Here is a 25,636-nt window from a genome sequence, read left to right as displayed (position 1 = left end):
AGATTGTAAACTCTTCAGTGGGAGCTGAAGGTCTCTGTGCTAAAACCTACTGAACTGGATTATTCTCTCTCACAGCACAGAGCTATTTTCCTGACTCTTCGCTGTTTTCTGTTATATTATCAATATTTTTTAATATACCGTGAATGAGCGATGAGCAGCGACTTGATCAAAGGTCAAACACTTACAATCATTACACACCACACCCTGTATGAGCATCAACATAATCTGACTGTCCAATTATTTGTGACGTCCAAATTATAACTATCATCAACCCAACGATGAAAATGTGTGTCTGCTTTTACTCTCACCATTAATCAGCCAAACATAGAAGTGAACTAAGCACAGCGAGATGTTTTGCATTTAAAGCCATTAGGATGCAGATCAGGGGTTATATCTCAGCTGGCATGACGTGTATTCAGCAGTGGTATAGTGTGCCTTTAAGAGCCTGAGCAAAGGTCTGTGGTGTGTGTTTGCCTTTGCTTACTGTATTTGTGTGTCTGGCCTGCAGTGCTTGCGCATGGCACAAGCACGTGTGCGTCATTGTTGCCAGTGTGTTTCCATGTGCCGAGCGTCCGCACCCCCACCCCCACCCCCACCACCACCACCATCACCAAACCTACTCTGCTGAGCAACACACACACACACACGTGAATACGTATACACACATACTCACACTCAGAGCTTGCTGCAGTGATGTAACAGAGCTAACACCAACGGATTGAAACACAGATCTTTGTAAGCACGTTATCAAATCAGCTTATAGGTTTAAGCATGGAGAGCCATACAGACACACACACACACACACACACACACACACACACACACACACACACACACGCTGAACATATATACAAAACAATGCAAACACATATAGTGATAATCTGAATATATATACATACATACATACATACAGCATGTATGTGTGTGTAAACTTCTTACATTCTTACATTGCATTTGTGGAGGGACACTTTTAACTACACAGACAGATTATATGGAAAAGGTATGTTATTATATCTGCCTCCTGTTTTTATTCACATACAGCCTGAGACAACACCTGAGACTGACACTCTCAGTGAGACAGATGAAGGCTCATAATGAGGAAGAGGCACGCAGAGGAAGCCCCTTTACACAAGCAAGGTCTTTCTCCTTCCTGGTTGAACACCTGGTCGTTACCATGGTGTCTCCATGGCGACAGCCAGTGGTGGGTGGCTTAACCTGATAACACCTACAAGATAGCTTTATACCCCCCCCCCCCCCCCACCTCCTCCTTCCTGCCCATTTTCCATTGTGTCACATCATATTGTCTTCCTCTCCTTGCAGCAATCTCTGCATCCCCCTCCCTCGCTCTGTCTGTTTCACTCCGTCTCTCTCTCCCCCACTCTGTCAATCTCTTGTGCTGCACAATATATACAGTGGAGGAATGTACAAGGACAGAATAACAACAGGCACTGAGCCAGCCTCAATTAAACAGGGGAAACTCAGCCTTTGCCCGCTTATCATCAACCTGCACAACTTTCAATCTCTGTATCTGCTTCTCTCCCCCCTTCCCCCATTTTCTTCCTGGTGACACGTGACAATGGAGACAGTGTCCTCCATCATCATCATCAATACACAAAATGAGGGAATATCTATTCAAATAATGGTGTTCATCCCTGCAGTACAGTCCAGAGACTTGTGTGAGCTTTGAAACTGTGCAGCTCGTGCTGGAACAACACCTTACTATGAAACATTAAGCTTGGTTTTGCCAATAATTTAGGCTTCTATTTCCTTGCATCACCCTTTATTCTGATTCTGATTTTAACTGAATCAAGGTCTCTCTTGCTCTTGTTCCTCTCCCCCCTCCCCCTGAGGGTCACTGTGCCTTCTCCCTGGACTCTCTTCCGCAAAGAGGCTGGTAATGTGGTTTCACAGCCAGCACAGGGAAGTATATTCAATTACAACCTACTCTCCGTAACAAACACAACAGCTCCGGGTATGTGGAGAGCATACATGCATAAACATACATATACATGACGTACACATATCCACAGACAAACAGTCAGTTACTCATGCATACACACAGCATGTGAAAAATCAGCTGTATGAAGGCTTCGCCACTTTGCAGAGCAGGTGGAGAGCTGCAAGAAGAGACTTACTGAGTATTACACTTCCCCAATGTGACGATGTGGATGTATTTGTGAGTTCTGGTATCAAAATGCTGAAACATCCTGGTGCAGCAACTTCTATTCCTGGCTACTTCTGACAATAAACAAACAACGAAACAGGCGATCTGTGCACGAAACTGGTGACGCAGCTCCCTGCTTGTCAAGTTTCCTCTTCAGACCAGACTTTCAGACACACTACAATAATGTCACCCTGCTGCCAAGTAGTGCTATGGTGTAAACATGTGAAGTAAGCAAACCCTCTTGGCTAAACACTGTTTGTACACGGTGGAGAGGAGGAAATTCAATGCCATCTATAATTATTCCTCCTTGAGTACCACTCTCAACTCTTTCTCGAGGCAATAGTGTGTGTGTGTGTGTGTGTGTGTGTGTGTGTGTGTGTGTGTGTGTGTGTGCGTGTGCGTGTGTGTATATGCATGTGTATGTTTATGTGTGCTTGTGTTTATAAGAGCATTAAAGAGTATTGCTGCTCTTTAGACCCTCTGCAGCAGTCAACAAATTACAGAGTGGGAAGCCTTCCTGTGGGAATATATTAGAGCAACTTTATATGTAGTCTGCGCAGTAAGGTTAGCCACTGCTGTCAGTGTGGATTCCTAACTGTATGAATGAATTTAAGAGAGGAGGTGGGTGATTAGCTCGACTGCGGTCTGTTTAAAGCAAGCCAGCTGGATCCAGAAGCCGCCCGCTTTGACTTGCCCATTAAATCTGGAGAAAATTTGACCGTAAACTCAAGAATGTAGCTACACAGCACTTTAACTACACAAATCCCACATGAATTATCAGTCGCTGATTTTATTGATAATTACTTGTAGGCACTTTTCTTTCTGGCACCGATTTCTGTCTGTCGGATTTCAATGAATATTAACAGCTACAAAAACAGCAGACATACAGTAATAGGCTATTTGTGGCTTGTTGGACAAACTGTGAATAAACTGCACCTTAAGAAAAAGAAGAAAAAGAGCAGCCTGAGAGACACTTGTCCCATTTTTAATTAGTCAAAACGGAGTAAATAAAACAGCTTTGCAAGCTCTTCCTGATTTTGCAATACTGCAATTATTAACTCCAATTAGCATACAAATTCCATCAAGGAACCAATACTTTCTTTAATTAAAACAAACTGAAACGGGTGTTTTTAAGGAGTCAGTGCACATGACGGAACAAAGGAGATGAATGCATGTTTCAGAAGCTGCAGCTTCATTTTGCGCAGGAACATAAACTCTTTTGATTTGTCAAATAACCTCATTCTGACTTCAACATACTGAATACAATATTATAAATAGAGGTTTTTTTTGTTGTTCGTGCGAGTTGATTTCTTTGTGTGCACACATACACACAGACAGAGTGGTTACATAACAATGGCTGACTGATAATAGTGTGATACGAGAAACAAAGCCCAAGGCAAGGATTTGTAATCTCAGAGTCTCTGTTAGTACCTGTGTCTAAGAGTTGGGGGGGGGGGGTAGTGCATTACTGCAATCAGTTTTCAGGCACCTTCTCAAACTGGTTTTTGTTATTTTCATTTTCCATCCTCAAAATGTGGTCTCTTTAATATTCATTTCAAAGCCTGACACATTACTAACTCAAGATTAACGTTCTAGCTGAAACTACCAGCTGGCTATTTTCATTCTGGAAAGGAGGAGGATCGTCAAAATAAAAGCTCAGTTCAGTGACAGTTCAGCTTTGTCTTAGCTCAGAATTTCTTTACAAAGAAATACACTTAAACTTAGTTATGTTTCAGCAAGGGCAAACTCCTCGATAAAACTTTCCACAGCTTTACACAATGTGTGCAAGTTAAAAAAAAATTACTTTAAAGAGATAATTCCTGAATAGACCTTTGATGTTAAGACACATAACCAAATGTGCTAAGTACAAACATCTGCCTCACTATAATGGGCTAGTGCTGAAGGATGCAACAGACCTTTACGGTGAAATAAACAGTAGGACCTTGACCTAGCTGAATTTTGTTTATTATTAACTTAACAATCTTTATAGGGCACTTATCTATAGTGACTAATGTGCCATGCCTTGTTTTGACCTACTTTACCCACAGCTGGTAACACACGACACGCACCACATGCAAAACATTGGCTATCGGACAAAGGTTGAGGACAGATCACTTGTATATTCTGAGTATCGACCACATGTCAGGTCAGCTTCTCCTAACTTTTATATTGAGACAAATGGTCTTTTTTTTTTTTGCTGTTATAAAAGCAATTGGAAGCTCCAGCCAAAGTGATCTGACTGATCAAGATTTATTCCAACTCCAGCTGATTATGCCTACAGTCATGCTCTGCTGGTTGCCATGACAACACTTTTGGTAACCAGGGAGCTAGTTAGTCATCTGTGCTGTTTTGTCCTTTTTTTATGCATGTTCATTAAGTGGAAGCCGTCTCAAACTGTGCTGATGTAGTCGGTGCACAAAATAATAATGCACCATAATATTATAACAAGATAGACAGGTCTTAAGTAGGATTACATGTACTTTGGTACTTTTGGCAACACTGAAGAAGTGTGTCTTCCTGTGAGTTGTCTTTACATTAATTCCTTTGTAGAATTCCAGATGGCTTGTGATAATGTAAATCATACGAATGAAATCAGGCATTGATGGATATTTTTATAAAGCTGTGAAGTCCCAGTTTCATATGTGTAAATTAATGACTACAAAGCAGGTTGGTTTATAGCTCAGATCTTGCATTTTAGAAAAAAGGGAATAGCATATTGGTTCAGTTTTTTGTCATACTTGTAGACATGCAAGTATTTAGGTTTTACCCTAGATGATCATCTTTTGAAACAAGATTTAGTATCCGGTCAGACTCTGCTGGTAGGGCTCTGGGAACTGCTCTAAATGAGGTTAAGCTTTGTGAAAATATTGGTTGAAATTCATACATGCAACTGTTTGCAAATGTCCCAATTTTGGATAATGCTGCAGGGATCTGTGACTGTTGTACACAAACTTTTATTGGAGTTGCTTAAATAACTTGCCCATGGATACATTTGATTTATGGTATATATTTAGAAATAAGTTCCTTTGTAGTAAAATTGTGAAGAAAAATGGTCAGCAGAATTATTAAGCAAACCAAAACTGTGAACATATTATGTTATTATGCACTCTTACCATCCCAAGCAACATGCCACCTTTAATCTGACTACAGGTCAGAGGTCTGCTTGTGCACAGTTAAGATCTGGCATGGGTTTGACTCCTGGACGTGGGACCCCTGTCTTTCTCCACCCACATTTCCTATAATCTATAACTCTGCCACCACTGTCCAATAAAGGAAAAATATTGAATTGATATGACAGATTAAAGTAAATTACAGTCTATGTTTACATGTAAGACATTTGACGTGTTCTCAGTCGATTATTGCTCTGATTGGACACAAAGCGAACAATGTTTACTAAAAGACTACAATACACGTCTCAACAAAGTTTGATGGAAAAAAAACACTGTATCATCACCAATGCACCAGCATTCAGACTTCCTGTTTTAACAACGGACATGATCATGAGAGTTATCATCAAAATCTGCAGCTCCCCTCGGCTTTCTGCAGCTGTACAGTGAGTTTTAATATTGTTTAGCTGTCTGGCTGCGACTTCACTGTTTTGGTTCGCTCCCACCTCTCTCATAGCGTCGTTCTCAGCCACAGCAATTAGCTATCTGCTCAGCAACAAAGAGCAGACATACAAGGTTAGCCTACTATCTGGTGAACATAGTGAAACAGTTAGCAGCTAAAGAGCCACATGTTTCTCCCAGGAGTTGGTAGAGACCAAACACAGAGCTAAAAGGTGGACAGACACCTGACTCCAAATGAATTGTAATGTTCTTCCGTTACTGTTGAATGTGTAAATGAGCAACTGTTTGCTAACATGTTCGCCACTGGTGATAATTTGTTGTCACGGTTATGTTCACAACTTGTTTCCACTACCCCCAAGTGGCCAAAAAAAGTCAGTTATTGCAGGTTTAATGTCTGTAAAGTACAAACATGATAATGAGACTTTAATATTTGGTGGTTAACTCTACTAACTTCTGAAACCACGTGTGACCCTGTTGCCTGGAATCAAATCCCAGAAGCCATTTCCCTTCTTGTGGCTCCCTGCTTCTGTACAAACAGAGCAGCCTGTTCAGTGGACATAAAGCACAGACGTTCTTCCTGTTCGACTCTATTACAGCCATTAATCATTAAAGAGAGTATCTACTGTAAGAGAGATTGTAAGGGCCAACACCACAGACCTCTTTGCACTTTCTGGTTCCGCTTGCTAACTTCCTGTGGTACAGACAACTAATGGCTACATTACAGGTCTAATAGCGTTTGGAAATGTAAGTTTCTTTTCTTCATAATAGCATCAAACATTCTGTGGTAGATTAATTGCACAAAGTAAAGAGACCCTCCACTCACAGCCCCCAATTATTACAGAAAACTCATTAGTTGACATTGAATATTTTTGCATTTTAATGTCCTCTAGTTTAACTCTGACCCTTTAGTGTCCTCAACGTGTTGGGTTTACTGTCATTATTTCACTGCTGCAGTCTGGGTTTTGGATCCAGGAGAAACTGAACAACAAAAATACTCCCTTCTTCTTTTAGCCGCTCTCACCACTATCAGTCATATGTCTCATTACTCAATTGCCCCATCATACCTCGTATCTCTCTCCAAGCCTTTGTCCTTTTGTACTGTCATTCAGAAGGACCTATCCTTTGATATGCTGACGTCCTCATCACAGCCAAATCCACTACGCTCCTCTTTTCACTCCCTCTCCTTCCTGTCACGAGCACGATCAGCTGTTACCACAGCGCTATAGCCAGTACTGTACCTGACAGCTCTCTGCTTTCTGTCCTCCCTCTTCATCACTCCCCACATTTACATGCAGATAACCCTTTAATCCATCAGCTGCTTCTCCTCTCTCCAGAACCAGGTAGAGTTCCCTTTCATGCTGTCATTTCCCCTCCCAGTGTCTTTGAAAACTCACCTCGCTTAACTCGCGCACATCCGCCCAGGGCTGCATTCCTCCCTCCTGACAGACGTCAGGTAGGTGCGTTTGATCACACGTTCTCCCTATCGCTTCCTCTCTGTGATCAGAGCTGTCACAAAAGGTTGAGGCAGGTTTGCCTCGCACGACGGCCTCCTGCCACTGCCTCAACTCTATGCCTCGCTTCTTCACACTTCCAAATGGCTGTTCCAACATCCCAGGGCCAAATTGAAGTAACATGCCAAACAGGAGCCAACTACTGTGCATTACCCACTGGTAAAGCAAAGGGATCAAAGGGAGCTTTATCCAACATTACAGTGCAACATTACAGAGCGAGAGTGGTGTGATGAAGATGGTACTACACAGTGCAGTGTGAGCTTGCCTGGTGAAGAGGTTCAAGCCCATCTAAATATTTTCATAAAAGCACATGCATTGGCTTTCACATCTTTGGCTGCCCGCCTTTTGATGCTTCTCACTTTTACCACAGTAAAAACCAGAACAATAGGAAAACCTTAGTTACACTATGGAGGCATTAAAGAGAGAATAAAGAGGCAGGTGTGGAGAAAAGAATAGTCAGATAGTCAATAATGGAAGAACTCTATAGGACTCTGTAACAACAGAAAGTAGAGTTTGACATTTTAGGTGACACCCTTATTCACTTTCTTGCCAAGAGTTAAATGAGAACGGTGATACCACACTACTATTGCTGGGCAGGTGGTTAGCTTAGCCTAGCATAAAGACAGGCTGTAACATGTTAAAGAGCTTCAGAGGTGCTTAAAACATGCGTGGACAGAGCCAGGCTAGATGTTTCCAGTTATTTATAATTTATATTTAGTCGGCATCAATCATTTCATCCAAGTCTTAGCAGCAAAGTGAATCGAAATGTCACACTATTCCTTTAACATTAAACATATGTGGCTTCCGCATCTAAAACAGAGTCAGCGGATCAACCTGACGTGACCTAACTCTCCAAAATCATTCAGAACACGATGTTAACCCTGTGGTGCAACAGACAGAATAGGCATGACTTTTAAATGTTTAAAGAGATGAACATCCGATTAATTATGGTGCTCTGAAACAATCTTCCTCCCCACAAGTTCCTCTTTTAACAATGACTGTACTGTTAAGCTCTAATAAAAAAAGTAATGCTTTCTTTAAATTTTACTATTAATGAAGCACATTTAGCGTTTATATTTCACACATCTGACTTTACTGCACATTTTTACATGCCATTTTCATATGCATCTAAGCTAAATTGCATACTATTAATATTCTTAATGTTCTTTCTTTACTTTTTATCCTGTTCCTGTTTTTCCCTCTTTTTTTATGCATGGAAATCAGCAAAGGCAGCAAACTAAGAATTTCATTGTACAGTGCATCCTGTTCTTCAGTGCAAACAATAAATAAAGCTGTTGTCTCCCTACCAATCTATACACATTACTGAGACAAATATAAACACACACAGTCTGCGCTCATAACCAAGTTGCAAGACGCTATACTGAAGATGAAAAACTTCAGTTCATCTTCATACCACTACGGCCTGTGGTGAATAAGCACATCACACTAAACCACCACGCAGTGACTGAGGTTACAGTTTGTCCGTGTGGGCTAAAACGTAGCCACGGGTATGAAGACGCACGCCACTAGTCGCCATTTAACAAAACACACACAGACATATACACATCTCTGCCAGTTATTGTTAATTATAAAGACTGCAGCTGCCATGCTCTGCCCAAAGTAAAATTAATTTCCCACGATTAATTAGCTGCTCTGATTAATGACACAACGTCAACCCTCAATATGCTGCTGCAAGCATGGGACATATCATTCAAATTGGCCTGTTCTCGGAACGCTGTGTACGCCAGACTGTTCCCAGCCGTTTATCTGACAGTTTGACTCTGTTGACACTGTTTTTTCTCATGATACTTCCCGGTGTCTATAAGCATCAGTTGAAGGGTTGAAGACACGTCCTTGTCCTCGTTTCATCAGGGAGAAAAAAAAAACTCAAATAAACACATTCAGAGAGCGAGAAATCAAACATGTAACAGGGAAAGACAGCGTGACATGAAAACACAAGAAAACATGAAGAAAGAAATTGGATATGACCAACAGAAAGAGAGCTTATACAGTGAGAGGAGAGAAAAAGACAACAAAGATCTGCAGGGGCCTGTATTACACATCGCCACCAAAGTGCTGATGCTGAACAGACGGCATGACAGTCACGACGGGGTCCGATGTTATAGGAGGACAGAGGAAACGCTGACACGTCTTTAGGCAAGCCCAAGGGACCGAGGGAGGAAATGAGAGAGCACGAGAGGGACCGGAGGATTCAAAGAGGGAACATCGAAGGTCAGAGAGAGAGAGAGAGAGGCGGCGTGAAGAAGAACCGTGAATGTGAATGAAGGTGGTGAAATCCGCGTCATTTTTGACGATTATCCACCAACTAATTGGCGCTTTACATCCGCATACGTTTTCGCATGCATTAACACACAAATATTTGCGTGCGCACTCAAAATGCCTGCTGGTGGGGCTGCTGAGGCGTTACTTTTGAAGCCGTGGGCCCAGACGTGAAATTGCTCTTGTACGCTTCAATCGATTCTCCTCTCATCTCTCTGTCAGCGTCTAGACGGTCTGTCCCAATCTCCCAGTGAAACGCAAGGCAAGAGAAAGACAAGGTGCTAAACAGTGAAATAAATATTCAACTGTGGTTGTCATTAATGGTTGAGCAAAAACTAAGAAAAGAAACAAAGTGATACAGGTAGTGAAACTTGCCTGGTTGATTCAGAAGGTGACAGCTAGAGAAAAGCACCTCTGGAGCTGATGAGGCTTGATAAGGATTGATCCACCTTCTTCTCCAGATTCAAACAGTGCGAATGCAAAGGAAAGCAACAGCTGTTTGAAACTGTTCTCAAGATAGTTCTGGCTTTGGAAAGGGACAATATGTTCGATGCTAAAGACCTTCCTCGTACCTTAAATTTCTGTAACTTTCTTAAACCAACAGTCTGTCATTCACTTCCAACTCTCTTATTTCATTCTTCACTTTCCGACTGGCTGCAGTTCAGTCCGCTTTCAAGTGTGGCCATTCAAAACAACTAAATAACGAACACATCATATTGTAAACTATTATTTTCCAGCGTAACCTAACCTTAACCTAAGTTTTCCTCTGACATCTGAGCCTGATTTTTACTGTGCTTTAACAGCACAGTGTGGAGATGTTACATGATGTCCTCTGTGTTAAAAATGTACCCTACCCTAATTTATGAGCACAATGGATGGTTACATCTGGTCCTTTGTGTCTGGTAAATGGAGGGAAAATTGACTGCCGGCTGGGAAGCAGAAATAAAAACAGAGCTGCTTCAGGAAACAAGGCGAAGCATCTGAAACCTGTTCACCTGTTCAGCAAAACAGTTTGTTCACACAATATCATTTCAGCTGCTTTAGGGAACAGTCTTTAACAAAAGGAGACGAACAGAGCCACTACAGAATTTGAAAGATTTTTGTTTTACATTTGAAACAAAACAAATTACTGTTAAATAGAAAGCTGCAACTGAAAGAAAACTGCTGTGGCATTGGAGTTTTGAATCTGTATTCATCTGTGAGATAGCTCTGCAGTTTGCCTTGTTGTCTTTCTGTGTAGTTCAGTTTCCAGAAATGGACATCAGTTGCTGAGTTGCTGTTCAGCCACCAGCAGACACACATACCCACAGGCCAACATGCCACATGTCGCCATGCTGCTGGTGTGATGGGACCACACAGAGGGTTGATGATCCCCAATGAAGGCTTTGATGAAAGGACCTCCTGTCCTTTTACCTCCTTCATCCTAGCATTTGGTCTGCAGCAGCCCTGTGTGTTCACGCCTCCTCCTCCTCCTCCTCTTCTAACTCTCCTTCACTTCCATCACAGGGTGTGTCACCAGTGTGACTTCCTCCCCCATGTTTTCCTGACCCCCGCTATGTGAAAGCCCTGGAGTCAAATAAAGCATCCCCATACTGTTCTCCCCCTCCCTCCCTCCCTCCCTCCCAAGAGAACTACCTACTCTGCGGTGACCTCTGCCTTCCCCTGTCTCCCCCCTTCCTCCCTCCTCTGTCTCTACACACCCAGCCCCCTTCTTTTTCCTAGGTGGTCTCCCCAGCCGTGTGTAGTGGATGCCCCGCAGTCAGGATTAGCTTGATTTGTAACCTTTCAGGTTGTCCTTTCCAAGCACAAGCTTTTCCTGTTTTCTTTATCTGTGCATCTAAAATGAAGGTTTAAAATACTGATGAATCTTTTTTTACATTCACAGCTTTAAGAATAAACCTTGTGGCAAAGTGAAATAACACTGAAATGATTAGTCAATTCATCAAAGTCATTTAACAGAAGCTAATTTTGATGGTTGGTTAATCATTGAAGACATTTACTAAGCAAAATGCTGATCCCTCATTGGTTCCAGCTTCTCCAATGTGTGAATTTGAATTTTTTTTTGCTTTAGTCTTTATTCTTTATATTATTTCATACTAAATATCTTTGTTATTTTGCTATATTTTGTGCTCAGGGAAATTTTTACACGTTAAACTAAATAATTAAAGTATTAATCAAAAAAATAATCAACAGATTAATCAATAATGAAAATAATTATGAATTGCAGATAAAATCTATAGAAATTTGCTGGCTTTTCTCTTTGTCTACGCAGGAAGGAGTCCAACATACCATTAACATATACATCATCTATCATCTCTCCATGATCCTGTGTTTAATCCCACTGCAGCACAGGTGAAAATGCAGTTTCATTTTTGCTGTGTGTTCAGAGTGAGAGAAATTCAGAGTACATGTCTCTCTGGGAGTTGGGAAAACCTTTCAAATCCATTATCTGGGAGTGCATGGTTGCCTGGTAAATCCAATTCTGTTACTTAGTTCCTGACAAGTTGTTTATTTTTGTAGATGTTTTCAACCCGTAAAGGAAGAACAGCACAATGCTGCACATAATGAGGCTCCAAAAACTATTACTGTCTCTGTCTTTTTCCTCAGATACTATAAAGCAATTTCAAGAATAAAATGATGGAAGAGAGAGAGAGAGAGAGAGAGACAGAGAGAGCAATGGCTGCGAGACAGCAGTTACATTCACAACACTGCATTTCCTTTTCTCCTCCAGAAAACAGCACTGCCCTGCAGTCATAACTCACGTGATGCCATGTGTGTTTAGAAGAAAAAATGTGTGTCTACATGTGTGTGTGTGAGAGAGAGCGAGAGAAAGGAATACAGATAGAGACTGCTGGCAAGCTAAAACGCCCTCTGTGCTGGAATTTACCAGATGGCACAGGACAGAAACAACCAGGGGTATTATTACCACACACACGCATGCACGCGCGCACACACACACACACACACACACACACACACACACACACACACACACACACACACACACACACACACACACACACACACACAGCATTTTCTAGGCCTGGTCGGGAACGAGGGAGCATGCAGTGAGTGGGGTAGATGCAGGTTTACATGCATGTGCAATACTAAACATAACAAACATAAACATGTTCTTCAAGCAACGTTCCATCTAGATTCCTCCGGCAGTTTACACCTAAAAACACACACATAAATCACTCACAGTTATAAAACTAGCACAACGCCCTGTAAAGCTGAGCAATAGACACTGAAGTTTACAAGATTGCCAATTTTAGTACAAAGAGCCGCTACATTAGAGATTAGAAGTCAACAGACACGACACCGTACAATCCTGTATAATATCTTCACTTTATGTTAAGACTTTGCTGGGAAGCTGTACAGGTATATTCAGCTCTAGGGTCATTTTGAGGCAGTTAATGGTGTTTCATTGTAGTTATAATGACTATTTTGTCTATACTTTACAATATGGTGCATACATAATTTATTGTGTTGCAGAGTTAATTCAACAGAGAATGCACCTTGGACTTAGTTCTAGTAATCTATGTATGGACATTAGGCAAAGTCATCTACATTCACGTTCAAGTAAAGATTAAAGTACAGAAAATGATTGAATTATCAAAACAGACACAAATTTAACGTGCAACTGTCTTTGTTTTTTTTTTTTCATTGTAGTGTGGTTAGAGATCTGATCTAGCCACTGGTTATGTTTATGTTGTGCACAACAGGAAAAAGGCAGCCTCAGTGGGGAGACAGTGGAGGCAACCGGTTACACAAGTTGGGGGGGGGGGGGGGGGGGGGGGGCAGCGGGGGACCCAATCAAGATCTTTCACAAACATTGTTCCACACCAAGGCAGATACAGATGATATAATCAGGCAAGGCGCGCTGTTTAGGGGATGTTGAGCTGCCTGTTACATGACCATAATGAAGATGTTTACAGCCATGTAGTACAATAAAGAATTTGCTTCTCATACATCCACCTGGGAGGCATGGTAGCTTAAAGGTTACGGCCATTTTGAAAATGGAGCGCACTTTAACTTCACAGATATAGACCTGTTTATTCAACACTGTGACCTTTGGATTAAAAATTAGACAGGATTACTGTACCTGCCATCTCTCAGCCTTAATGGTTGTTGTCAGCCTTAAACCACGCTGTACTATGAACTGCAACTGTACTAAGATCAGCTGACTGAGCTATTCTGTGCCAAGCTAAATGGAAGTCAGCTAAACTTAGCTAAAACACGCCACCCAACCCTTACTCACCCACAATCAGCCGATCTTCCAAACCCACTAGCCTAGATTACTGACACTGATACATAGTCAGTGAGTGCTGCTGTTTTGCTCATAACTGTACATAAAGTCAAATGATCTCTTGCTCAGAGAAGTCACTTCTCAAAAATATGCAGTTAAACTAAACTACAAGTGCATAACTGATGTCCTCTGCGAAAGTCAAAGTTCTGCTGCTTCCCTCAAGATAAACCAAAGCTTCCTCATTACAAGAAACGGAGGAAAAAAATAGATGAAAAGCCCTCAGTCATTCTAGTCCAAGGTCCAATGCTTCATTACTGCTGGCTCGTCCAGATAAGAACACACACACATGAAACACACACACACACATGAAAAACACACACACACACACACACGCACACACACACACACAAAACCCCTGCTGGGATCATTAGAGATATTCATAGTCAGAGTGCTCCATAGCATCCAACATGCAATGACAAATTTGTGCAAGACAGCATGAAGGCCAAATATACCCTCTCTCCATGCTCTCTCACACACACACACACACACACACACACACACACACACACACACACACACACACACACACACACTTCCTCATCTTGGAACTCTGTCTTTAACTCTTCGGTGACCCCAGCCTCATATCGCTCTATCTTAAAACCAGTGAAGAAGCCAAAAAAGGCAAATTTGTATCTTTACCATCCGTCTCATTCTTACTGTGTCCACTGATATCCCAACAAGCTTCTCAACAACAAGCAAGAAACACTTCCTGCTAAATTTCTTTCAAACTTGCAATTACAGCTGACAAATTCAAAGACTAAGTACATGAAAAAGTTGAAATATGAAAAAAAAAAAAAAATGAGCTGAACTACTGCTGTCTATACTGTTCACATAGTGACCACTGAAGGCCTCAGTATTGAAGCTGGCTTGGGTTACCAGCTGGGGATTAAGGCTTTAGTAATACTGCTTGCTAGATATGACACAAGTTTCTGAGATGGTTACCTAGCACCCGTTGCTCTGCTACAAGCCAGTTGATAAAGTTGCTAAGGAAACGCTGGTTCCGGAAGGGTTTTCCACCCATTCTCTATTTTGATTTGGAATTCTTCCTTAAAAAATAGACAAAGCAGGAAAACTGAGGAAACTGCTGTGTGTTCTATGTTGTATTACAAAACTAAAGAGATTAATTGATCATGAAAACAATTATTCGCTGCTGCCCCTATCAGCTACAATGGCATGAGTGTGTCATGTTGCTCCGGAAACCACGCCGAGTTGGGTTCAAGTACAAAAAGCCTATCGGACCATTTACATTCTGAAAGCGTAAAAAAAAAAAGTTAATTGACAGCCACAGCAGAGTAAAAGTCTGGGTTAAAGGCATGAGAGTGAGGACCGGAGGCCAGCTGATTCTGTTGGAACATCCAGTCGATGAGGCTTGACCTTTGGATGACTGCTCTATGGCTCATGTCTGCCCTGTCTGGGACCCGAAGAGTCTCAACACTGACCCTCTAATTCCCTCAGTAAGTATTGTCTGTCTGACTGCACTGGCACAGGACGTTCGAATATCAGGACAGATTTAAGCACTGATTTAGAAATGGCAGCCTGTCCCAAAATGTATCAGGAAGAGGGACAGTTGACTCTTGCTAGCTGCTCTGACGCACTCACTTACACACACACACACACACACACACACACACACACACACACACACACACACACACACACACACACACACACACACACTGTGCGCGAGAAACAAAAATTTTACTGTGCTGGCAAGGCAAAGCTTTAATATAAATGTCCCCTCAGCTGGAAATTGTTTCCAGTGCAGCTGAAAGGCTCCTTTTATTGAGCTAGTCAAACACCACCACCACCACCCACCCCAACCCCCACTCCCCATCCTCTACTATTCCCCCACACACGCATGCGCGCACACACATACACAGTCTTTCTTCTACTCAACATTTAGACTTACAATGAAATACAGTGTTTGATTTTTTTTTTGCTCTAGTGCTTTTGTTTTACATCTATTGAAATTACACAGAAAGGAAAATTGCAGCCACATTGTTTTATGGAAAGTTCCCTTTCCTGTAACATCCCTTGAATGCCAAATAAGAGACTGTATCAAGATGCCTGAGTTTGTCAGAGCAATTAATGCCCTGGTGTAAAACTGAAATGGATACTGTACATGCACTGAGCGCATTGATTGAGCATGTTATTTGTGCAGAGTTTCCATTAGAAACGTATTATCTAAAAGGACCACATAAGCTACTGACTGAGCGAGCCTCCGTTTGCAATTATAATTCACATTAGTTGACATTACAGGTTGGCATGTGGGTAGAATATTTGATGAAGCTAACATTTCACTCCACACAACTGCCTCAGTTGATAGAGGAATTAAACAAAGCAGCAAGTTCTCGCTTTTCCTTTTAGAAAACCAACTTCTCTAAATAAAGTGCAGCAAGAGAAGCTTTTGTTTAGCTCATCATCCTATTCCCTACATTTCATGTCTCTACTTTCACAACTCGAGTTTCTCTTCCTCCTTTGAGTTTCTCAATTCAGTCAGACCACAGCATCCTCTGAATTTCATTAGCACCAGGAGGCTGTAACTCATCTTCTCCTTTTTTTTTTTTAATATCAAAAAGTTGAACTGCGGACACTGCAGACATATCTTTAATATCATGTCTGGGTATGTGGGGTAATGTGTTTTAAGGCAAAAAGGACTTTGGATTTGGATTTAGTATTTCACCACCTAAATTATGTTCCTCCAATTGTGGAGAAGGCTTTCAACAGCTTCATGTCTGGGGATCTTCTTTTTTCTATTAGGAAATTTTTAGGAAAATGAATGAATAAAACAAAAAGTCAAAAAATTTCCATCTTTCTGCTGGCTAGTCAGACCTAAGCGAGGAACACCAGGGACCAAATGGCAGAGTGCCAAAGCGTAGACGCACAACACCATTGCATGCAAACAATGGCCTTTAGATGCAGCTTAGTTTGTGCTGGTATCTGGAGCAAAAGTGAACCAGAGTGGGTGTTACTCCACTGGCGAAGCCAACAGCAAACACGTCACTCTCAACAGGAAGAACAGGTTGTGCTTTAGCTGGTTTCTCTGTACAAATCTGTGCATGCATAAATACGTAGACAAAATATACACACACACAAACACATACCTCAAAAGTGGCTGCAGGCATACAGGAGTCGAGTTAGGATTTCTTTGTCGTGTTAGCGCCATCTGAGAGCTCACATCTTACTCACATTCACACCCACTGATTTATGTCATACACTGACTGTAACACTTGGCATAAAAGCTGAGGTGTATCCTTACTTTACTTCTGTACTGAGGTGTTCAGTATCCAGCATGTACTACAGAGACTACTGCTGCGAATGTGGGGTACATGTGTCACTACCACTGCTCCGATTCCGATATTCAAAGACATACAGCACACAATAAAATGCCTATTCACTGTCAAGAGAGAGCAGGACCAGTATCAATAGTGTAGACCAGAAGTTTCCCCTTGAACTGGGTCCATGGGAGCCCCCAAAACGGTGAAGTAGTTCAACACATTCCTCAGCCTGAGCAAAGCCATACCTGCCAACAATGACTGCTGAACTGACTGCTGAAAGGAGGGGGAATTTCCCCCAGAATAAGCCCTTATCCCAACATACACACACAGACACTTTTTCTTCGAAACCCTCTGGATTACTCACTGAACCGGTCAGACTTCTAGCCGGGTTGATCAGAAATGCAAACTGACAACAGAAGAGACAGGGTCTTACTTTGAAGCCTGATGCGTGAGGAAATATAATAGCCATTGCCTCAACCTAAAGATCTAATCTTGGTGGTTATTAAAGTTTGCTTTGTGAAATGTGTCTTTGCCTGGATCGTCAGGAGTGCTACCGTCAACAAAAACCTCTTAACTCTGGTTTTAACTTGATTACCCCAAGCAAACATCCAAGTTAAGGTGACAGTTTGAGTGAGACATCTAAATCCATCCAATAACCCAAGTTTAAATGAGTTGTTTAGTGGATTCAGTGTCTGGAAGCATGTGCGGTGACCTCCAGAATACAGGAAAACATGATTTATCTTAAAGATTTCATGGCTTTGTTAAGGATTATTGTTATTGCTTTGAGCTAACTTAAAACCAACCAGCACTCCTATCTAATCTGAACATCAGGATAACATGCCAGCTGTAACGTGAAGGGGTTTTTTGCCCTCGCAACTGCTACCGGTGCCACACATTCTTCACCCACGCCATTTTCCTTCATTGTACTGTGTTAGCTTTGTGGCACATGCACAGAGCAGCGAAAGAAACCAGGTTAAACTGTGTACGAACACAGCGGAAGAAGCCTGACTCTACAGTGATTACAACCCTGACACAAGCAGAGCATACATTGCATGGAAAAGTAGGTTGAGAAACTTTAAGAAAGGTAAAAGATGAAAACATTTTTTTAGATGTTATCCACCAACAACAGCAATATATATTCAATAAGCTCATTATACTGCAGGAGTCCCATAGAGGGAACATGCAGCTATAGAGCATATTGTGAATAACTTGTCAGCTGGAGCAGACATCAAGGATGGAAAAGGGAAAGCAGGAATGTTGACAGGTATGTGCAACTAGATCTGCGCAGCAGATATTCACAGACATAGGGATGCACGTGCACAGACACATGTCACATTGAAGAACACAAAGCCAAACATAAGCAAACAAACAGTTACATAAGCAATCAATGGATGAGGGGCTCACAATAGGACTTCCTGTTGGTGTTGCAGACATGCATCGATACAATTGAATTAACTCTACACAGTCACAGAGAACAGCTGGACATACACATTGACAAAAGCATTGCTAATATCAGCAGCTGTCAATACAAATACAAAAATGTACAATCCTTCTTACAGAAAACATGGCACAGTCTCACAGAGAACAGACACACCACCACACTGTCTGCAAAGCTGTATACAATTCATTTTACATTCATACCAATAAATAGAAAACCAACATGTGTACAGTAATACAACCACACACATTATTAAAACCACATCATTCATCTTAAGTAGCACAGGTATTTTAGCTGCTGTATTGATCTATCAGTGTTTCCAACTTTGAGTCATCAGTTTCCTGAAACTCGAATTGAGCACAGCTCTCCAGCACCTTCAGAACTCCTGTCAGAACTAACCGTGGCGCTCCCAGTCCTACATGTGACAGTGTCAGAGTCAATATATCAACTCCTGCACCCGGGCGGAATGATGTAATCCTGATCTGTGACTCAGACTCGCGACACATGGCATCGGTAACACACACACGTATTCATTGACATGCCTCATCCAACTGGCACTGTCAGGACTCAATAGTGTTCTCTCTCGCTCTCTCTCTCGCTCTCTCTCTCTGCCTGTGAACGTGCCAATCAAAGCCCCGTGAGCGGCTTCCTCCTGCCTGAGGCTGAAGAACGCCCGCGGACCTCTCTCGGCCTCCAGCTACTCGGTGTCATACATGCTGAGCTAAGCTCGAGTGGGAAGAGAGGGGCAGGGAGTTGCTGTTTTCAGCAGCAAGGATCCCCCCCCCATTGTTCTTTCATCCGTGACCAACACACCGCTGACCTCTGACCCTAACCTTTGACACCTTTGTGTGTGTCTTTGTGGGTGTGCATGTCTGTGTTTCTGTGTGTCCAAAGGCGGTCTCTTTAACAATGTGGGAGTGAACTATAAACTGCTTTCAAAGCACTAAAATATTAATTAGCCACACACAGAACAGCAGCGATAACTAGCGTTTAGCGACACAATGTTACAGTAAAACAAAAAAATACTATTCTGAAAAGAGTTTACTCATAGATATATTGATACATTTCCAATCAGAAAGATATAAGTAACCATAAAGCTGGAACGACTACTTCATTAATCGATTAGTTGATTGACAGGAAACTAATGAGCAACAATTTTGATAGTCGATTGTTAAGTCATATTTTATTTAAGCAAAAATGCCAAAAATAGTAAAAAAAAGTAACAGACATTTTTTTATGATTTAACGACTACATGATTAATAAAGAAAATGATCAGCAGATTAATGGAAAATTAAAATAATCTATTAGACACAGCTCTACATAAACCTACAAACCCACAATACTTATTGTGACAAGTGAAGGAATCAAAGAAGCCGACACACTGGCAGCCACTTGCACTAACTTTAACAATGTTTCCATCAAAGGACAACAGCAGCACTTCCAGGCAATAAGAGAAGGCCACACTGACTTTAAGAGCTTATGTGGTGCAGGGGCCGTCTGTTTAAATGAATGATGAAGGTCTAAGGACTGAAATATTGTAAATAAAGTGAGCACAAGTGATCAGGTGTCTGCTTCAGTCAAGAGTTTATAATCCAAGACACCTGTCAGTAGAAACTTATGTTGAGTAAGAAGTTTGTCAAATCTGTTCTACAAAGGTTCTTTTCAAACTTTCAAATTCCACTCAATGCAAACCTACTGATCATTACAGATGAACAATTTCACCTCCAGGGTTAATACATTCTCTCGTACCTCCTGGTGTGGTTGAGTCAGGGCTGTGATTGCCACCTCCAACGCAAATTAACACGTACTCACCGCTGCACAAATGACGGGGTGTTTGAATACAACCCACTGAGTGTGTATGAGTGTGTACATGTGGTAACGGTGTTTAATTCTTCATATCATGTCAAGATCAAATGTGTGTCTGTAGGCCATTAGTAAACACTTCCGACCAGAGGGAGAAGCCACACAGTCATGTTGTTATTACTTTCTAATAAGGCAAGATGTAACTATTGGCTTATGGATGCCAGGTTGTGCCCAGGTTTATCAGCACTTAACTTCTGGAATATCAGAAATACTTCAACTTATAACAACCTTGTAAAGCTACTCTGATTTTATAGCTGCTAATACAATAACGCAACTGTGAGCAAACGTGAAAAGAGGCAGACATCTGCACAAGATAAGGAAATTGTGGTGAAGAGACGAAGCAGCATTGGTGATGATGAAATTAAATGGCTTGGATTTCTAAAGCTGGATAAAAAGCAAAGCAATTTCAGTTGCAAGATACGCCTGCAACCTGTGCAGGAGAAGACGGCAAACACAACAAACCCTCTCCACCTTTTGAAATGGTAGCCCACAATCCCACAAGTGCATGGAAAGACAAAGTGTGCCCTCCCAAACTGACAGAACTAGCACTAACAGCCAAGCTCGCAAACAAGCCTCTGGTGGTAACATTAGTTCAAACCCCAGCAGCAGTCGCTCCTGTCTGCCTTTCCACTCATTGATAGGAACCAGACCAGTGGCTGTTTATCACTTTATAAGTCACATTTTTCTAATTTATATGTTTTTATTTAGTACTATTACGTTGCACATTAAATACAACTGCAACCCTTATTAGAAAGTAGGACCACCAAGTACTTCTCCCTGTATGCCTGTATATGTATGTGTGTGTATGTGTGTGTGTGTGTGTGTGTGTGTGTGTGTGTGTGTGTCTGTGTGTGTGTGTGTGTCTGTGTGTCTGTGTGTGTGTGTGTGTGTGTGTCTGTGTGTCTGTGTGTGTGTGTGTGTGTGTGTCTGTGTGTCTGTGTGTGTGTGTGTGTGTGTGTGTGTGTGTGTGTACCTGGATCTCCCTGTCCTGTCTGCTGTGCTGGGACATATCGAAAGCAGTGATGTTTGAAATTCACTCTCTGCTCTGTGCGACTCTCAGTCATGTCTGGAGTATATTCATTGAGCGGGGCTTATCTGAACTGAGGTGCTTTATTCTTCTCCTGCTCCTGTACCACTCTCTCATCTGTCCGTTGATACAAACACACACACACACACACACACGCACACACACACACTCAAACATGCACACACATTCACACACATACCTGCAGTGCACCTCGATCCAGTCCCTCCACACACTCACACAGGCATCCAGACTTTAGATCCAAGCGTCTCGCTGTTGCCATGGGGACCATTTCGACCTTGTCAGCACTTCTGAGATCTGCCTGGGGCGAGGTAATTTGCCCCCTCCCCATGCTTCACTCTTCCTATCCCTCCTCTTTTTCTCCTTTCGAAAAAAAAAACCCCATCCTCTATTCTCAAGGGGCATGACTATTCCTTCTCCTTTTCTTTCTCTCAAATTCATTCAGCCACAATGTTTGGCACCAGCAATCTCCTCTCCTCCTACCCTCACTCCCACTCTATACAGCCTTTATAAGTGTGTGTGCATACACTTACTCTTTCCACAGACTCTGAGAGGAACTGGGAAGGGTGTGTGCGTGTGTGTGTGTGTGTGTGTGTGTGTGTGTGTGCATCTGCTGCTGATTTCAACCACACAGGATGAGTTAAATGCAGATAGCTTATATTTCTCCAGATTTCCTTGGGGAACATAATGAGGTAGATTGATGTATAGACAGAGCTAAGCCACAAAGGGAGGCAATTGCTCCAAAGATTTACCCTGGCAGAAATCCTGAAATGTCTTACTTATGTGCAGAGTTTGACCTTTATGTTTCTGCTGCAGGCATGGTAATAACATGAGCCTGAAGACAGCAGCTCTGGCATGAATAAAGCCCATTCAAAACAATATCTTAGAATTGGCAGTTGAAAAATATTATTACTTCACCGATGAAGAAATTAACTTCATGCCAGAGGCATAAAGTGATGCAATAATAATGTGATACTTCCCCCTGAGGGAAATACAGATCAGGGAGAGGAATAAACCAACTGGCAGGGATTCAGCGTGTTGCTTAAAGAAACTTAAAAAGGTTTGAACCAAACTACTCTGGCTGAGCGATCATCTTATGCTACAGCTCTCATACACAAAAAAATACTATTATAGTCAACACTATGGATGGGGTTCAATAGCATTTTATTTAATCTGAATCTAGTTCTAGTAAAAAATCTGCTTTTTAAGTTGTTTGTTTGGTGGGGGATGAAGACGAATGTCAAACAGTGCAGTGAAAAGATTCATTTCAATTGTTTTGTTGAAATTTTGAAAGATATAACTTGTGTATACATAATTGTGATTTAGGGACCAATTAGCAGATAACCATGACACTGACACTAACAGAAATTAAGGTAATTAACTATCAAACCTAAACCTTGGTCATTCTACTGTGTTGTGGGGTTGTTAGGCTTGCGCCACATATTTTGTCACTGCTCTCCACTCGTCTTTGTCAAGTTATTAAAAATGCCACAAGTTCTTATTTTAACATTTTGGTCTGAATATACTTAAACAAAGGGCTTGTTGTTCCCCCCTTTCCCGCGAGTACTCTCTCGCAAATATTACATGTTGCAGTTGACTCGTCTCGTTGACTTCCACATTCAAAATCCAACCAGCTATCGGAGCCAATCTCTCGTTAACACGTCTGTACACTGAGCCATAACACTGTGCCTGCGTTTCATATGAAGCCTCACACATCCATACAGATGGTGACATAACACAAGACCTTCTATGAACGTTCTTTAGGATTCATGAGGATTTAGCTATCAGTCATAACAGATCAGAAAATGAACCATTCTGCTCATGATTATGTCCATAATCCATGACTTGCGATGTGCTATACTTAGATGCTTTAGCTTTGACCGGCCCATATATACATAGAGGCCGGCTCACCTCTAACTTCCTCACAGCATTATCCCAGCATCCTGACAACATAATGGACCTGCTGTCCAGGGGATCAGCTGAACTCGGACGGGCAGGAGCAGAGGCACAACTGGGATAGCTGATCTCCGCGTGGAGGGGCATATTACGTGGTTTATCCTTTCTATACATAGACCTGGAGGTATTCTTAGAGCCACCACACACTGGCGGCAAAGATGACAGACGTATGACTGTCAGACAGAGGGGAAATATTATGTCTAAGACTGGGTAAACCCAACTAAACGCATTTTATACGCCTTTTAATTTGTGGAATAGCTTACCCACGAGAGGCTGACACAAACCTATGATGAGAGTTCATAATGACACAACAGTCAGGAAGTAAGTGTAAAACAACTAAATAAGTCATACGAGGATAATGTCTTGGGGGAGGTAAACATCACCTGATGATGACCACACTTTGAAGGTCGCGGTTTAGCCTCCTTTTCAAGGTACCACTACACCAGTAAGCATGACATAATCAGATTGTAGCAGCAATGCAATTACCAGTTAGTGCACCAGCAAAGGAGCACCTAGTCTTCTCCTAAACTCCAGTTTCTGTACAGCCTGCAACTGGGTATTCAGGTATCATTCAAATATAACACACAATTAAATTTAGATGTTCCCATGAGACTGTACCGCTGCTGTTACTCACAACAAATCACTTCCACCTAACATCGCAGCTGATGACATAAACCATGTTGCCTCTGCAATGTGAATGTATTACATTTGCTGGCTTCCACTGATTTACATATGAAAATCAATTAGTGTACTTGCTTGAGTTGAGTCATCCATCACAGTGTGTATTAGGGCTGCAACAAAATGATTAACTGTTTATAAAATTTGATATTATACTAAAAGCCCATCACAGAATCACAGAAGTTGACATTAGTGCAATATCCCAATATTCAATTTACAATGATATAAAACCTCACATTTGAGAAGCTGAGACCTGCTACACACTGACAATATGGCTTCATAAATAACGAAGACGACAACTCTTTTGTCTCTTTAGACTTATTGATTATCATTTCACCTTTAGTGAATATAAATCCAAATTCTTTTTTGTCACATTTGTATTATCGTCATGAGGCAGTTCACACTTTCCAAATCTTTCAGGATGTAAAATGTCTTAGAACAATGGTGAAGTGAGTCACATCAAACATGAGCGCAGACTTTTCTAGAGTTTCATTCTGTGGAGAAATCAATGGGAGGGAATGGCTGCCTGGAACAGAGGGAAAACTAGTATGTACAATAGTTGAGCAGGTAGAACTTGCAAACACACTCATAAGGACCACATCGGGTAAATTAAACGACCATAAGTTCCAAGGACCACTAGAGGTCCACAAACCCAACTTTGGGAACCAGTAGGATTTAAAGTTCAGAGGAAGTAGGGTCCTTGAATGAGGAACTCTCTCAATTGCTGCTCTGATCAGCTTTGTCTTATCTTGGACAAACCCTGTGGGAATAAATGGATGTAAAGGGTCAAGTGTGGAAAAACAGTAATTCCTCTCACCATGTCCGCTGGGGTGCTGCCCGTCATCGCGAAGGTTTACCCGGTCCTCGGAGGGGTTCACTCTCACAAGCACGCACGCACACGCGCGCGCGCACACACACACACACACACACAAGGCAAGCACACAAATATTCCCTCTTTTCGTCTCCTTTGTAACAGCTCTCACAAGCTCTGAAAACACGTCGTTGCTGGGGTTTAGAGGAGGAAACAAATACACAATTTATCCCTGGTGACTTGCTCTCTCTCTCTCTCGCTCTCTCTCTCTCTCCACAGTCAGCACCGAGGTAGTCAAGACGTACAGCGCTTCTTCCTCTCTATTGCACAATCATGTCGCTGATCTTTTTCCTCCACAAAAACGGTAAATGTGGACTTCTGTAGTGTGCGTTAGTGGGATAAACTGTCGACCCGGGGGCCTCCTCCGACCCACCAAACATCAAGAATATCCCGCTTTAGAAAAGGTGCCTACGCCATGCGAAAAACCCAACACTACTGGCACATCCGGACACCGATATTTTTCTCTCTCTCTCGGTGGAAAAAGAACAAAAAAAAAATATCCGCAAGGTTTAACGGTTACCGTCCTCAGATAAAGTAAAACACGTCCGCCGGTTGGTGGAGAAAGGCGTCACGCGGTGAAATCTGTCGGTGCTTCTCTTTACGACGGGAGTTTGTAATGATTGTTGTTAATGTTCCGGACTGCGCTGCTGTACCTTCACGACCCGTTCAGCTGT

The 25,636-nt window shown here is 42.0% G+C and overlaps 1 protein-coding gene across 1 annotated transcript in view; it reads right to left on the bottom strand.

Annotated features, from left to right (window-relative positions):
- ubl3 (ubiquitin like 3) overlaps window positions 1-25,636 on the bottom strand; it is a 32,672-nt gene extending 7,036 nt beyond the window's left edge. Inside the window, exon 1 of the mRNA XM_022738895.1 lies at window positions 24,909-25,636. Coding sequence (XP_022594616.1) covers window positions 24,909-24,935 — 27 coding nt within the window. The 5' untranslated portion in view covers window positions 24,936-25,636. The remainder of the gene's footprint in view (window positions 1-24,908) is intronic.

Source organism: Seriola dumerili, unplaced genomic scaffold, assembly GCF_002260705.1.
Source record: "Seriola dumerili isolate Sdu_G_001 unplaced genomic scaffold, Sdu_1.0 BDQW01000040.1, whole genome shotgun sequence".
Classification (NCBI taxonomy): Eukaryota; Metazoa; Chordata; class Actinopteri; order Carangiformes; family Carangidae; genus Seriola; species Seriola dumerili.
Note: the sequence above shows the minus strand (reverse complement) of the source record. Positions and strands in the feature narration are given on the sequence as shown.